The sequence below is a fragment of the Salmo trutta genome, chromosome 4 (genome assembly GCF_901001165.1).
Source record: "Salmo trutta chromosome 4, fSalTru1.1, whole genome shotgun sequence".
In the NCBI taxonomy this organism is placed as follows: Eukaryota; Metazoa; Chordata; class Actinopteri; order Salmoniformes; family Salmonidae; genus Salmo; species Salmo trutta.
In genome coordinates, this window is record NC_042960.1 from 22,614,266 (window position 1) to 22,627,920 (window position 13,655).

The 13,655-nt window shown below is 42.6% G+C and overlaps 1 protein-coding gene across 2 annotated transcripts in view; it reads right to left on the reverse strand.

The window, feature by feature from the left end:
- Positions 1-3,031: 3,031 nt before the first annotated feature.
- The window catches only part of LOC115192072 (storkhead-box protein 2), a 60,772-nt gene continuing 50,148 nt past the window's right edge, over positions 3,032-13,655 (reverse strand). For both annotated transcript variants that reach the window (XM_029750189.1, XM_029750190.1), the window contains exons 3-4: positions 10,971-13,443; positions 3,032-5,405 (exon numbers count right to left, since the gene is read on the reverse strand). In XM_029750189.1, coding sequence (XP_029606049.1) covers positions 5,201-5,405; positions 10,971-13,443 — 2,678 coding nt within the window. In that variant the 3' untranslated portion in view covers positions 3,032-5,200. The remainder of the gene's footprint in view (positions 5,406-10,970; positions 13,444-13,655) is intronic.

Consider the following 13,655-nt stretch of genomic DNA (forward strand, 5'->3'; position numbering starts at 1 on the left):
TACCTTCAACTCTACTGTTGAGTAAGTAAAGGTTGATTACAATTAACTTTATATATGAATCCCACGGCGCCGTCAGTGAACTATTTGGTAATGCGTCACTAATGAGTTGTTGTCGGTCAATATTAAACATTTCCCAGGAGGGTTGCCTTTAAATGTGCTTTGAAGTGCTACGTGGTTTAAATTTAACTTAAGCCTTTTCTTACAACGTGAAAATAATGTGGGAATCTGGATCCAGTCATCCTCTTTCTCCCATGACTTTCCTTTAGCAGGTACTTTATAAGCTTCACTTGCCAGACGTACAGTATACAGTCGTAGCCAAAAGTTTTGAGAATGACACAAATATTAATTTTCACAGTCTGCTGCCTCAGTTTGTATGATGGCAATTTGCATATACTCCAGAATGTTATGAAGAGTGATCAGACGAATTGCAATTAATTGCAAAGTCCCTCTTTGCCATGCAAATGAACTGAATCCCAAAAAACATTTCCACTGCATTTCAGCCCTGTCACAAAAGGACCAGCTGACATCATGTCAGTGATTCTCTTGTTAACACAAGTGTGAGTGTTGACGAGGACAGGGCTGGAGATCACTCTGTCATGCTGATTGAGTTCAAATAACAGACTGGAAGCTTCAAAAGGAGGGTGGTGCTTGGAATCATTGTTCTTCCTCTGTCAACCATGGTTACCTGCAAGGAAACGTGCCGTCATCATTGCTTTGCACAAAAAGGGCTTCACAGGCAAGGATATTGCTGCCAGTAAGATTGCACCTAAATCAACCATTTATCGGATCATCAAGAACTTCAAGGAGAGCGGTTCAATTGTTGTGAAGAAGGCTTCAGGGTGCCCAAGAAAGTCCAGCAAGTGCCAGGACCATCTCCTGAAGTTGATTCAGCTGTGGGATTGGGGCACCACCAGTACAGAGCTTGCTCAGGAATGGCAGCAGGCAGGTGAGTGCGCATCTGCACGCACAGTGAGGCGAAGACTTTTAGAGGATGGCCTGGTGTCAAAAAGGGCAGCAAAGAAGCCACTTCTCTCCAGGAAGAACATCAGGGACAGACCGATATTCTCCAAAAGGTACAGGGATTGGACTGCTGAGGACTGGGGTAAAGTCAATTTCTCTGATGAATCCCCTTTCCGATTGTTTGGGGCATCCGGAAAACAGCTTGTCCGGAGAAGACAAGGTGAGCGCTACCATCAGTCCTGTGTCATGCCAACAGTAAAGCATCCTGAGACCATTCATGTGTGGGGTTGCTTCTCAGCCAAGGGAGTGGGCTCACTCACAATTTTGCCTAAGAACACAGCCATGAATAAAGAATGGTACCAACACATCCTCCGAGAGAAACTTCTCCCAACCATCCAGGAACAGTTTGGTGACGAACAATGCCTTTTCCAGCATGATGGAATAAGGCAAAAGTGGCAACTAAGTGGCTCGGGGAACAAAACATTGATATTTTGGGTCCAAGGCCAGGAAACTCCCCAGACCTTAATCCCATTGAGAACTTGTGGTCAATCCTCAAGAGGCAGGTGGACAAACAAAACCCCACAAATTCTGACAAACTCCAAGCATTGATTATGCAAGAATGGGCTGCCATCAGTCAGGATGTGGCCCAGAAGTTAATTGACAGCATGCCAGGGTGGATTGCAGAGGTCTTGAAAATTAAGGATCAACACTGCAAATATTGACTCTTTGCATCAACTTCATGTAATTGTCAATAAAAGCCTTTGACACTTATGAAATGCTTGTAATTATACTTCAGTATTCCATAGTAACATCTGACAAAAATATCTAAAGACACTGAAGCAGCAAACTTTGTGGAAATTAATATTTGTGTCATTCTCAAAACTTTTGACCACGACTGTAGCTCTCTAATATGCCTTGGCCAAAAACATAGCTTACCCCAAAATGGAGTACAGTAACATTTCCCGGAACCTTTGTCAATCGGCTATAGCCAAATCACTCGAGGCACACATTCACTGAAATAAATAACCCAATAATCATGAGGTCCAGGTTCTTCAAACCAAGGTTAAAAATAATTTCAAATAACTTAATTGTGCTTGATTGAGTTTGCCTGTTGCAAAAGTCCCAAAAGTGCAAACGGCACCCTCCTGGCACACCAGGCAGGCAAACGCAAAACCTCAAAGTATTTGAGAGATTTCAAAATGTATTTAAACCCAGATCTGGTTCTTACTGACTTCAAAGATTTTCAACAATCAAAAAGTATCACTTGTTGATGTTCTCTAGTATAGGCTATTGTAAATGTATTTTCATTGCTAAATGTTTAACTTTGAACATGGCATTGCATTCCCTTCTTTAAAAATAATTTAAATAAAAAGACATACAGTATAATTCTCTCATGAACTTTGGCTAGTATAGCTTATATGCCATGAAATAAATATCTTTAAACAAGTTACCAGGAGTTACACCTTAATGTTTTAGTTAGATAAGATGCCCACTAGACCTTCAAGGCTAATCATCCTAAACTATGTTGGTAACGTTTACACACTGTGGATTTTCTGATGATTGTTGCTCCCCTCACAACATTTATCTGTAAGCAGTTAGAAACAACTTTTACAAACAACCCTCATTATCTATAACTTTCTAAATGTTGCATCCCACCTTTGGTGAGCAAGACTATCAATAAATGAGTATACACGAAGGAAGACTCCTGTCAATCAAATAGGCTACCAAAAGGCCAGAAATTATTCCCGCACCATCTCTGATAGCAGATATCATGCTAAAGACATGTTAGGAAAAAAAACTAACTACGGCCTCAGCAACTGGCTTGAATAGCAAGCTAGTTTTGTATGGAGGCTGCGAACAAAATCTATGCTTATATTGATTAATCTACATTATCCATTATTTAATCTTTCCCTTTGTCTCCACTCCGACTCACTGTTACTAACTTGATAATAATCTAGGATTTCACAGAATCTTTAATCAAGTGTGATCCTGATCATCCATTGGCCTATAGTTACCAGACATTGATTAGTGATTGACATAGCCTTTGTGATATATGACATTCACGAGCATGTTGATATGTCACTTGTTTTATAATGAACACCACTGTTTGTGTCATGACAAAAATGGAATCTTCTTGCCTTTACAATCATCCCAGAGGGCAAAACCGGTTGTAGTGCCATCAGGTTCACATTTTGTGATGTCATGGTCATATTTTGTTAGGTCATTAGCTAATGACTGTAAAATAATGTTTTTATATATTTTTTAACTACCATAAAAAGATGCCTTTACCTCGTTGTATTCCGGTTATGCAGTCTTTCCCAAGCATCTTGATGTTGTTATGAAAAAGGTATCTTTAACTGGTTGTAGTCAGGTTATATGACATAACTTTAATCACATTTCAACCAACATTTTTGCCCACTGGGAAGAGACTGTTGATAACTTCAAAAAAAGAGTTTCAAAGTAAAAGTGAATACAATTGTACAATTGGATGTGTAATTCATTAATTGATCACTATCATGCAAGATTGATAAACTTACTGTGTTTTATGGGCATCATAAATATATCAATTCCTTCAATAATGCACATTGCAATTCTGCATGTGGGAGGTCATTAACTTAACCCCTAACGTAGCTTTGATGCATGGACTTGTTTCAGGACAATTTACAATAAAGTAAAGTCCTTTCAAACCATTGCCTTTATTTGTCAATCGCGCTATAAAGCAGATATCCAGCGTTACGGATTGAATAGAGCGTTTCATATAGAAATCTTAGCACCTGTACAAGAAAAACTAATTTCCAAACAATATTGTGAATCAAGAGGCAAGACTGCAATAACTCTTCACTATTCTCTTGCAAGGTAGCCATCACTAGTCCGCATGCTCTAATATTTGGAGAGATTTTGCAATTTGCAAGACAATTTAGGTGCTGGTCAATTTCATAAAACACTTCATTTCGGGGAAACACCGCAGACATAAGTTGTATAAATGCCTTGATGGCTCTGGCAATGATAGTGATAAACATATTAAGGGAAACAAGGTGTTTGTCTGTCCTATACCCCTGGGATATATAGTTACAATTTGCACCCGCTGCAACCATTTATTTTATGGTCTATCTATGCACACTCTGGCAAACATGTTGTGAAAAGGCAAACACATCTGAAACAAACATAAAAGTAAAGTCCTGTCAAACCAATTACAACACTCAGCAAGCCACTAATCAGCGAGGCCAACTCCTCACACACCTCCAACAAGATTACAGACAGAGTGTGTGTGCGTGTGTTCAAGAAAATAAATTCTTATGACCTGAGATTATATGTTGGATAAAGAAATTATTTAAAAAAAAAATGTAGTCATAAATACCACAGAAAAGGCACATTAGTGCTTCAGGATGGAAACTTAATAATTCAACTAACAATGTAAAACAACTGTTTTCCCTTACTAAATTGTCATTATTTGTTTTAACGATTTCATTTTGGGCATTTAAATATAAAAAAAAGATTTGAGTATACATTATTGTACTTATGAATAAATTATACTGTATCGATAGAACTACAATAGCCTATTTTGCTTTGCGCTACACAAATCGGAACCTCTGACATTTTGCCTTTCCACCTTCTCATCTCTTATCTCTTCCTTCATTATTTTTAATACTGTGCATCAACATACAAATAAGATAATTCTCCTGATAAATTATTTCTAATTCTTGATAGAAAACATTTCATTGGACATGGATGGGAAATAACATGTAAAAGTATAGATTTTCCCAAATGTGACTCCAATCCTAAATGTATCAACATTTCTCTAATACCAACAATGAGGAATCTGGAAATCCGTCCCTCACAAAAAAAAATCAAAGTCGATATAATCCAAATCAAGATAATTCCTGATCGGCTCTCTTGCAATGGGAGACAAAATTAATCTGGTCAGGATAGTTTTTGTTATTTCGTGGTTGTCATTTTGTTTGTTTGTTTTTTGCAGTGAAGTTTTTGAAGCTGTGGGAACAGTCTCTGGAAGCCATGCCTGTGTGGTTAACAGTCCCAGTAGTAGTTGGATTTTCTGGGGGTTGGGTGAGGGAGGGTGGACATGTGTGTGTGGATGGGTGAGGAGAAGGTGGGGGCACAACGTGACCCAACTTCTGCCTTCTCCACCCCCCCGCCCATTACCCCCAACAGTCCCTACCATAACCTTAATAATCCACCTCCTCCATCTCAGGCCTTGATGTCTGTCTGTCTGTATGTCAGGTCAGACGCTGGTGATGGACGCCAGGCAGGTTGAAGACTTCTGCAGTTTCTCAGGCTGTGCGGTACGGGGGGGTTCAGGAATGGCGCGAAAGCTGAACGGCGGACCGTTGCTGGTGGTGCCCATGTGGCCCGGACTCAATGCTGGATTCTGTCGTCTATTGCTCTCCATGATGCTCGACGTGTTGGAAGCCAGGCTTTCACGTGTCCTGCCACGACAGTAAGAGGGAGACACGTCCGTGCAGTAAAGAGAAGGAGAGGAGAGAAAGAGAATTAGAGGATGGGGACAACAGAGACTTGCAATAAGTGGGAAGCAAACTAGCCACTGCCACCAGCTTTTATTTTCAAACCAAAAATTGGATTGTGTAGCTATATGACTTAGTTGAAAGTTACTTTGGGAGGATTTGGGCATGCAATTTACACCATACAAACTTGGGGACATTGTGTTTTGGTTAGAATAATATTAGCGGTTGGTGGCAAAGGCTAGTTTAAATAAACCAAAGCATAGATTGCAGTCTCTCCTTGTCCAAAGACTTCTTTCAAGGTAATGTGCAAAATTGTAATTTGGCTTTCCCAAACCCCATGTGTCAAACACAAGGCCCACAGGCCGGATCCGGCCTGTGACACATTTCTATCTGGCCTGGGCAATGATTTGGGTTGTCAATTCATTTTGCTGTGAAGCATGCACAGCCAACGTGCTGTGCCCCAAAGGCAGTGCATTGCCACACACTTCTCCTCCCAGACCCACACACACACACACACACCTCCTCCCAGACCCACAGACACCCACGAGCCAGCCAGTGCGCTGTATCATATCATCACTAAACATTTGCAGCATCCTCAATTGTTCTCCTTAATGGCACTGATTGAATCTTCTACTGGACCGAAAGTTTAAGCATGTTATAGAAACTACGCTATTGCTGTACTACAGAAAGTGTTGTCAAAAAGTTGCACACGTGAGTATAAATTAGGACACACGCAAGTATGATGAGTCAACAGTTTATGTCAACAGAAATTACAACCTGATACGCTCCCAAATTGTGCTGGTTACAGTTGAAGTCAGAAGTTTACATACACTTAGGTTGGATTCATTAAAACTCATTTTTCAACCACTCCACAAATGTCTTGTTAACAAACTATAGTTTTGGCAAGTTAGTTAGGACATCTACTTTGTACATGACACAAGTCATTTTTCCAACAATTGTTTACAGACAGATTATTTAACTTATAATTCACTGTATCACAATTCCAGGGGTCTGAAGTTCACATTCACTAAGTTCACTGTGCCTTTAAACAGCTTGGAAAATTCCAGAAAATGATGTCATGGCTGTAGAAGCTTCTGATGGGCTAATTGACATAATTTGAGCCAATTGGAGGTGTACCTGTGGATGTATTTCAAGGCCTACCTTCAAACGTAGTGCCTCTTTGCTTGACATCATGGGAAAATCAAAAGAAGTCAGCCAAGACCTCAGAAAAAAAATTGTAGACCTCCACAAGTCTGGTTCATCCTTGGGAGGAATTCCCAAACGCCTGAAGGTACCACGTTCATCTGTACAATCAATAGTACGCAAGTATAAACACCAACGGACCACGCAGCCGTCATACCGCTCAGGAAGGAGACGTGTTCTGTCTCCTAGAGATGAACGTACTTGTGCGAAAAGTGCAAATCAATCCCATAACAACAGCAAAGGACCTTGTAAAGATGCTTGAGGAAACTGGTACAAAAGTATCTATATCCACAGTAAAATGAGTCCTATATCGACATAACCTGACAGGCGGCTCAGCAAGGAAAATGCCACTGCTCCAAAACCGCCATAAAAAAAGCCAGACTACAGTTTGCAACTGCACATGGGGACAAAGATCGATTGTTTCCTCTGGTCTGAGGAAACAAAAATTGAACTGTTTGGCCATAATGACCATTATTTTTGGAGGAAAAAGGAGGAGGCTTGCAAGCCAAAGAACACCATCCCAACCGTGAAGCACGGGGGTGGCAGCATCATGTTGTGGGGGTGCTTTGCTGCAGGAGATTCTGGTCCACTTCACAAAATAGATGGCATCATGAGGGAGGAAAATTATGTGGACATCAGTCCCAAAGTTAAAGCTTGGTCGCAAATGGGTCTTCCAAATGGACAATGACCCCAAACATACTTCCAAAGTTGTGGCAAAATGGCTTAAGGACAACAAAGTCAAGGTATTGGAGTGGCCATCACACATCCCTGACCTCAATCCCTTAGAACATTTGTGGGCAGAACTGAAAAAGCATGTGCGAGCAAGGAGGCCTACAAACCTGACTCAGTTACACCAGCTGTGTCAGGAGGAATGGGCCAAAATTCACCCAACTTATGGTGGGAAGCTTGTGGAAGGCTACCCGAAATGTTTGACCGAAGTTCAACTATTTAAAGGCAATGCTACCAAATACTAATTGAGTGCATGTAAACTTCTGACCAACTGGGAATGTGATGAAAGAAATAAAAGTTGAAATAAATCATTCACTCTATTATTATTCTGATTTCACAATCTTAAAATAAAGTGGTGATCTTAACTGACCTAAAACAGGGAATTTTTATTAGGATTAAATGTCAGGAATTGTGAAAAACTGAATTTAAATGTATTTGGCTATGTATGTAAATTTCCGACTTCAACTGTAAGCGTTTCCCATTTATAGAGTGCAGTGGAGGAAAAGTGCACAGACCCATGCCACATCCTAGCCTACTAAAATGTTGCAGTCTGGCTTCGGTTTTAAAGCTTGACAATGAATAACCAAAAAACGAAACCTGTAACAAAACACCATACAATGGGTAAACGTAGGCCTATTACGGCAACATTTGAGCAGTAGCCTAGGCTGGCTACTCAACTACAATACATTTCCAGGGCACCATACAGTAGTGGTGTGAAGTACTTAAGTAAAAATACTTTAAAGTCCTACTTAGATTTTTGGCAACTTTTACTTTACTACATTCATAAAGAAAATAATGTACAAAAGTACATTATTTTCTTAACATTATTTACATTATTACAAAAATACATTATTTTCTTTTGGTTAGTCCATACATTTTCCCTGATACCCAAAAGTACTCGTTACATTTAGACAGATTTTTATTCCTTTGCTTCTATTGGTATGTAATTGACATTTAGTGGTAGTTGCGGATGGAAATGCAACTACCACTAAATGTCAATTACATGCCAATAGAAGCAAAGGAATAAAAATCAACAAGAGTAAAACATACTTTTTAAAATGCTGATCAACACTGCTAGTTAGCATTTGTACCGCTAATTAGCATTTTCACCGCAACTAATAGGTCCGGCTTAATTACGATTAGTTCGTGTTCACAAGGTTGACAACAATAGCAAAAACAACTGAAGTTTTGGGGTTTATGACAAAGTAAGAAACACACCTAAGCCATTTTATGCATCCTTCAAAAAAGCATTACTAAATCGAATGTAGCTAAAATGTTACATATACAGTGATATCATAAATTATCAACACCCCTTAACTTTGTCCACATTTTGTTGTGTTACAAAGTGGGATTTAAATGGATTTAAATGTCATTTTTTTTGTCAACGATCTACACCAAATACTCTAATGTCAAAGTGAAAGAAAAATTCTGACATTTGTTAAAGATTCATGAAACAGTAACATACATGTTAGAATCACCGTTGGCAGCAATTAATTACAGTTGTGAGTCATTCTGGGTTAGTCTCTACGAGCTTTGAACAGCTGGATTGCGCAACATTTGGCCACTATTACTTTCAAAATTCTTCAGGCTCTGTCAAATTGACCATTACTATTCAACCATTTTCAGGTCTTGCTCAAGCAGATCTAAGTCAAAACTGTAACTCGGCCACTCAGGAACATTCACTGTCTTCTTGGTAAGAAACTCCAGTGTAAATTTGGCCTTGTATTTTAGGTTATTGTCCTGCTGAAAGGTGAATTAATCTCCCAGTGTCTGGTGGAAAGCAGACTGAGCCAGGTTTTCCTCTAGGATTTTGAATGTGATTAGTGGCATTCTGTTTATTTTTTATCCTGAAGAACTCCCCAGTCCTTAACAATTACAAGCATACCCATAACATGATGCCACCCCTATGCCTGAAAATATGGAGAGTGGTACTCAGTAATGTGTTGTATTGGATTTCCCCCAAACATAACACTTTGTATTCAGGTCAAACATTTAATTGCTTTGACACATTGCTTGCAATATAACTTTAGTGCCTTATTGCAAACAGCGGATGCATATATTGTAATATTTTTTATTCTGTACAGGCTTCCTTCTTTTGACTCTGTCAATTAGGTTAGTATTGTGGAGTAACTACAATATTGTTGTTCCATCGTCAGTTTCTCCTATCACAGCCATTAAACTCTGTAACTGTTTTAAAGTCACCATTGGCCTCATGATGAAATACCTGAGCGGTTTCCTTCCTCTCCAGCAACTGAGTTAGGAAGGTCACCTGTATCTTTGCAGTGACTGGGTGTATTGATAAACCATCCAAAGTGTAATTAATAACTTCACCATGCTCAAAAGGGATATTCAATTTTTTTTTTACTAATTTGTAAAAATGTCAAAAAACAATTCCACTTTGACATTATGGTGTATTGTGTGTAGGCCAGTGACAAAGAAAATCTTAATTTTTACATCTCTGTGTGCTAGTGAGATACCTATAGACCCCCAGTCATTGTGCTAACGCTAGTTAGCTTACTTAATACTGGACTTACAGACATAAACATGGTATCCACGAGTTTATCTGACTCCAGGGAAGTACAGAAAGGGCCTCATTGGCAAAATCTTGAAGTATCACTTTAATACCATTCTAAAGACAGCTGCTCTAAGCAAGTGTGTGTGGTAACACGATGCATGGATAGGATGGCCAAGCCACTGGCATGCTACTACTGTGTACATTGCTTGGAATTGGAATGTCTGTTCTACTAATGCTAATACACTTGGAAACCGGCCACATCACAAACATCAATATAAAACCTTAGTGGAGCCACCTTATCCCTTTGGGAGGCAGCATTACGTTTGCTAGAAAATAGCGGTACCCTACCTGGCTAACTGTAAGTAAGTGAAATGTTTTGCCCCGCAGTTAGCGAAGATAGTTCTCTACAGTTAGTTAGCAACTGCTCCTACACTGTTTTGCTAGATAGGCCATCATTGTAAATAATAATTTGTTCTTAACCGACTTTCCTTAAAGGTTAAATAAATATTTTTTGGTAAGATACCGTAACAATGTTGTGCCAAAAACATACGTATTTATTTGGACAGTGATGCTAAAACTTTTAATTTGTCTCTATCCTCCAGCATTTTGGATTTGAGATCAACAAACTGCATATGCATCCAATACGTTTGTAGAATTGCAAGCTTAATGTAGTCATTGCATGCTATGAATATGGGACCAAATACTAAACTTTTGACAAAAATGAATATAAATGAATTTGTCCAAATGACACCTTTAAACGGAGGGACTAGATACATAAAGTGCATTCATTATCGTAACAGTAAAACAGGCATGAAAATACCCTCAAATAAAGGTGACATTTTGTACTGTCGCCACATATAAAATATTTGATCTCAAATCCAAAATGCTGGTGTAAAGAGCCAAATTAAAATATTTAGTGTCACTGTGCAAATAAATAGGTAGTGGAGTGTACAAAACATACCTCCAAAAGTTGTCTCCAGTTGTGTTTACATTTTACAGATTGTGATGATATCCACTTTCTATGTGTATTCTTTTGTCATAACCCTCTGGTTGCTGTAGTGGACAGACTGGGTTCAGCTTACCTTGGGGAGTTGAATCCACTGTCTACAGTCACGCTGCTGCTGTCCATGCTATCCAGACGTGCTGAATGCGCTGACTTCTGGCTGCTACTGTTTTCTGTCTCCTTGGGGCTGAGCAGCGTGAGGTTAGTCTCAAACTTGCGCTGCAGATCATGCTCCTTCTCCCGCTCCAGAAGCCACTGCATGGTTCCAACTCCACCCCCACCCTCCCCGTGCCCTTTGCCCTCTGCCACCACTAACTCCTTCCGTGAGGTGTCCACCACCACCTCCTCGTCATCATCCGACACATTGTAGTAGTCAAAGGCGGCCTCGGAGGCTGACGGGACCACTGGCTCGGAGCCCTGGGGGACCAGGGCGGAAGCGGGGGAAGCTGCTGAATTCGAAGGCTGCTGGGCCTCTAGATTGTCAAGGACCTCGGCTGATTTGATGTGTGGGGTCTTTCGCAGGGTGCCCGACTTGGTGTAGGTGCCCTCCACGTAGCCTGCAGTCAATGTGTTGTGTGGAGGCTTGAACAAAGTGTCCTTGCTGAAGATCTCCTTCCTCTTGTCTACCCCGACACCACCGCCTCCCCCTCCAGGGTCTACGTTGTGTTGGTGTTGTGTCAAACGTCCGTTAGGCATGGGCTCTGGGGTCTGGCTTGGTGTTGATCGGTTTGAGCCGTTTTGCCCCTTTGCCAAAGAGTCCTCTTTGTATTCCATCGTGAGGGGAGAGGTAAGGTGAGGGGTGTGGCGATCGGCTGGAGTGCCCTTCCGGATTCCCTCAGACGAGGTTAACGTGTCATGGTCTGCTTTTGACAGAGGTGAAGGGGCGGTAAGGATTGTTTCGTTTGACGTATTGCACTGGAAGTAGTCGTCCGCCGAGGGCTTGGGCGAGAGTCCCTTCAGATCACTGTAGGCCGGCAAGCTGTCTCTACTCTTATTCCTTTCCAGTGGGCTTCGGATCCTAGACTCGTCCAAGCTCCCCTTCCCTAAGCTCCCCTTCCCTAAGCTCCCCTTCCCTAAGCTCCCCTTCCCTAAGCTCCCCTTCCCCACATCAGGCACACACATTTCAGAATTGAACTTAGCAGCCGAGAACATGATCCTTGAGTAGTGGGACGACTTCTGGGAGGCCCGCAAAGTCCCATCGTCTGTGTAGTAACGACTCCGTTCGTCGGGACTCCGCTCATAGTCCTCTGACATCCCCAAAGAGGAGGGGCCCATTCCGTCCAGAGGGCTCAAAGCGTTATCCATGGAGCGGGACCTTTCCTTAGCCTGGTCGGGCAGCTCGTCGCGCGACTTCCTTCCTTCTTGAGTGTGACTGTGGCTTCGGTGCACTCTCCCGCTGGACGTCCCACGCGAGGGCTCGGGGAAAGGCATCTCTGTCCTCCTTTTCGCCAACTCCCCGGACACGTCCCACTCTGGGGTGATGGGGAAGTGGGACTCTGTGATGTTGGGGTTGCTGTGGACTATGTAAGTCCCACCACTTCTTTTGCGCTCCAAGGTGTACATGGCCTCACGAGGGGAGCGCACCAGTGAGTGGCTGAAGAAGCGGCTGTAATCCCTGTCCACCATGGCCATGTCCAGGTTGGAACTCTCGGAAGGGTCACCCCGGGAGGCGCGCGTCTTGCTGTGTGAACGGGACTTGCCGTGCGGCACCCGACGGTGACCACGACTCCTCCGGCTGCGTGCACTGTGCTCAGCCGAGCTGCCTGTTTTTCTCCTCTGGGCACGCTCCTCCTCCAGCCTCTTCATCACGGCCGTGTGGCGTGCCACATTCTCCACCGTCAGGTCCGGGTTGATCCGCCGGATGATCTCCATCTCCACAGTGCGGGGGATGGTGATGGCGGGCGCGTCTTCATCGCGGAGGGGCCATTCCTCGGGGGGGAACTGGGCCGAGAACGTGGCCAGCTGCCTCAGCTTGTCCTTCTTGAAGCTCAACCTGAACAGCTTCAGCCCAAACTTCTTTGACTGCTTCTCGGCACTGCTGCCGCCACCACTGCCCTCCTTTTTTTTGGTCAGTGTGTCGGTCTTGTAGGGGAAGGGGGCATTACTCTTGCTCTTGTCCGTCAGAGGATCTTGCAACTGTGACGTTGGCATCTGAACGGGAGCCGGAGGGGGCTGAGGGTAGGAGGGGGGGTCTCCCCGAGGCTCCTTGGGAGACTTCCTCTGGTAAGTGGGGGCTTGAGGGATGGGCGTATCATCGCGGTACGTGTTGTAGGAGTCCCCGTGGTTCTTCTGGTTGGGCCTCTCCCTCACGCAGCCCGGGGTGGAGGGTGTGATGGTGCCCGACTGTGGGGAGGTACACTGCTGCTGCTGTTGTTGTTGCTGCCGGTCGTCCAGGTGGTACCACTTGCTGTTGGATCGGATGAGGTTGGGGGTGATAAAGTAGGTCTGGGGAGTGACAATGAAGTAGCCCTCAGGTGTTGGGTAGATTTTCCTCTCTCGCACCAGCATGTTTAGGGTGTGTCGCAGAATCTCCGAGCTCGGTGTTGGAACACCTGAGGGAAACACAGACGGGGGAAAGACAACAGTTTTACAGTCAGCAGTTTAAAACCAGAGTTCTAGAACTTACATTTTAAGAGTGAAGTATTTTTAGGTGGGACTTGCAAAGCAAAAGTCCCAACTTTAAATCTTCATCATACTTTGACTTTTTATTATTATTATTATTATTATTATTGTTAAGGTCGCTACTCCTCTTACACCGTTTAAG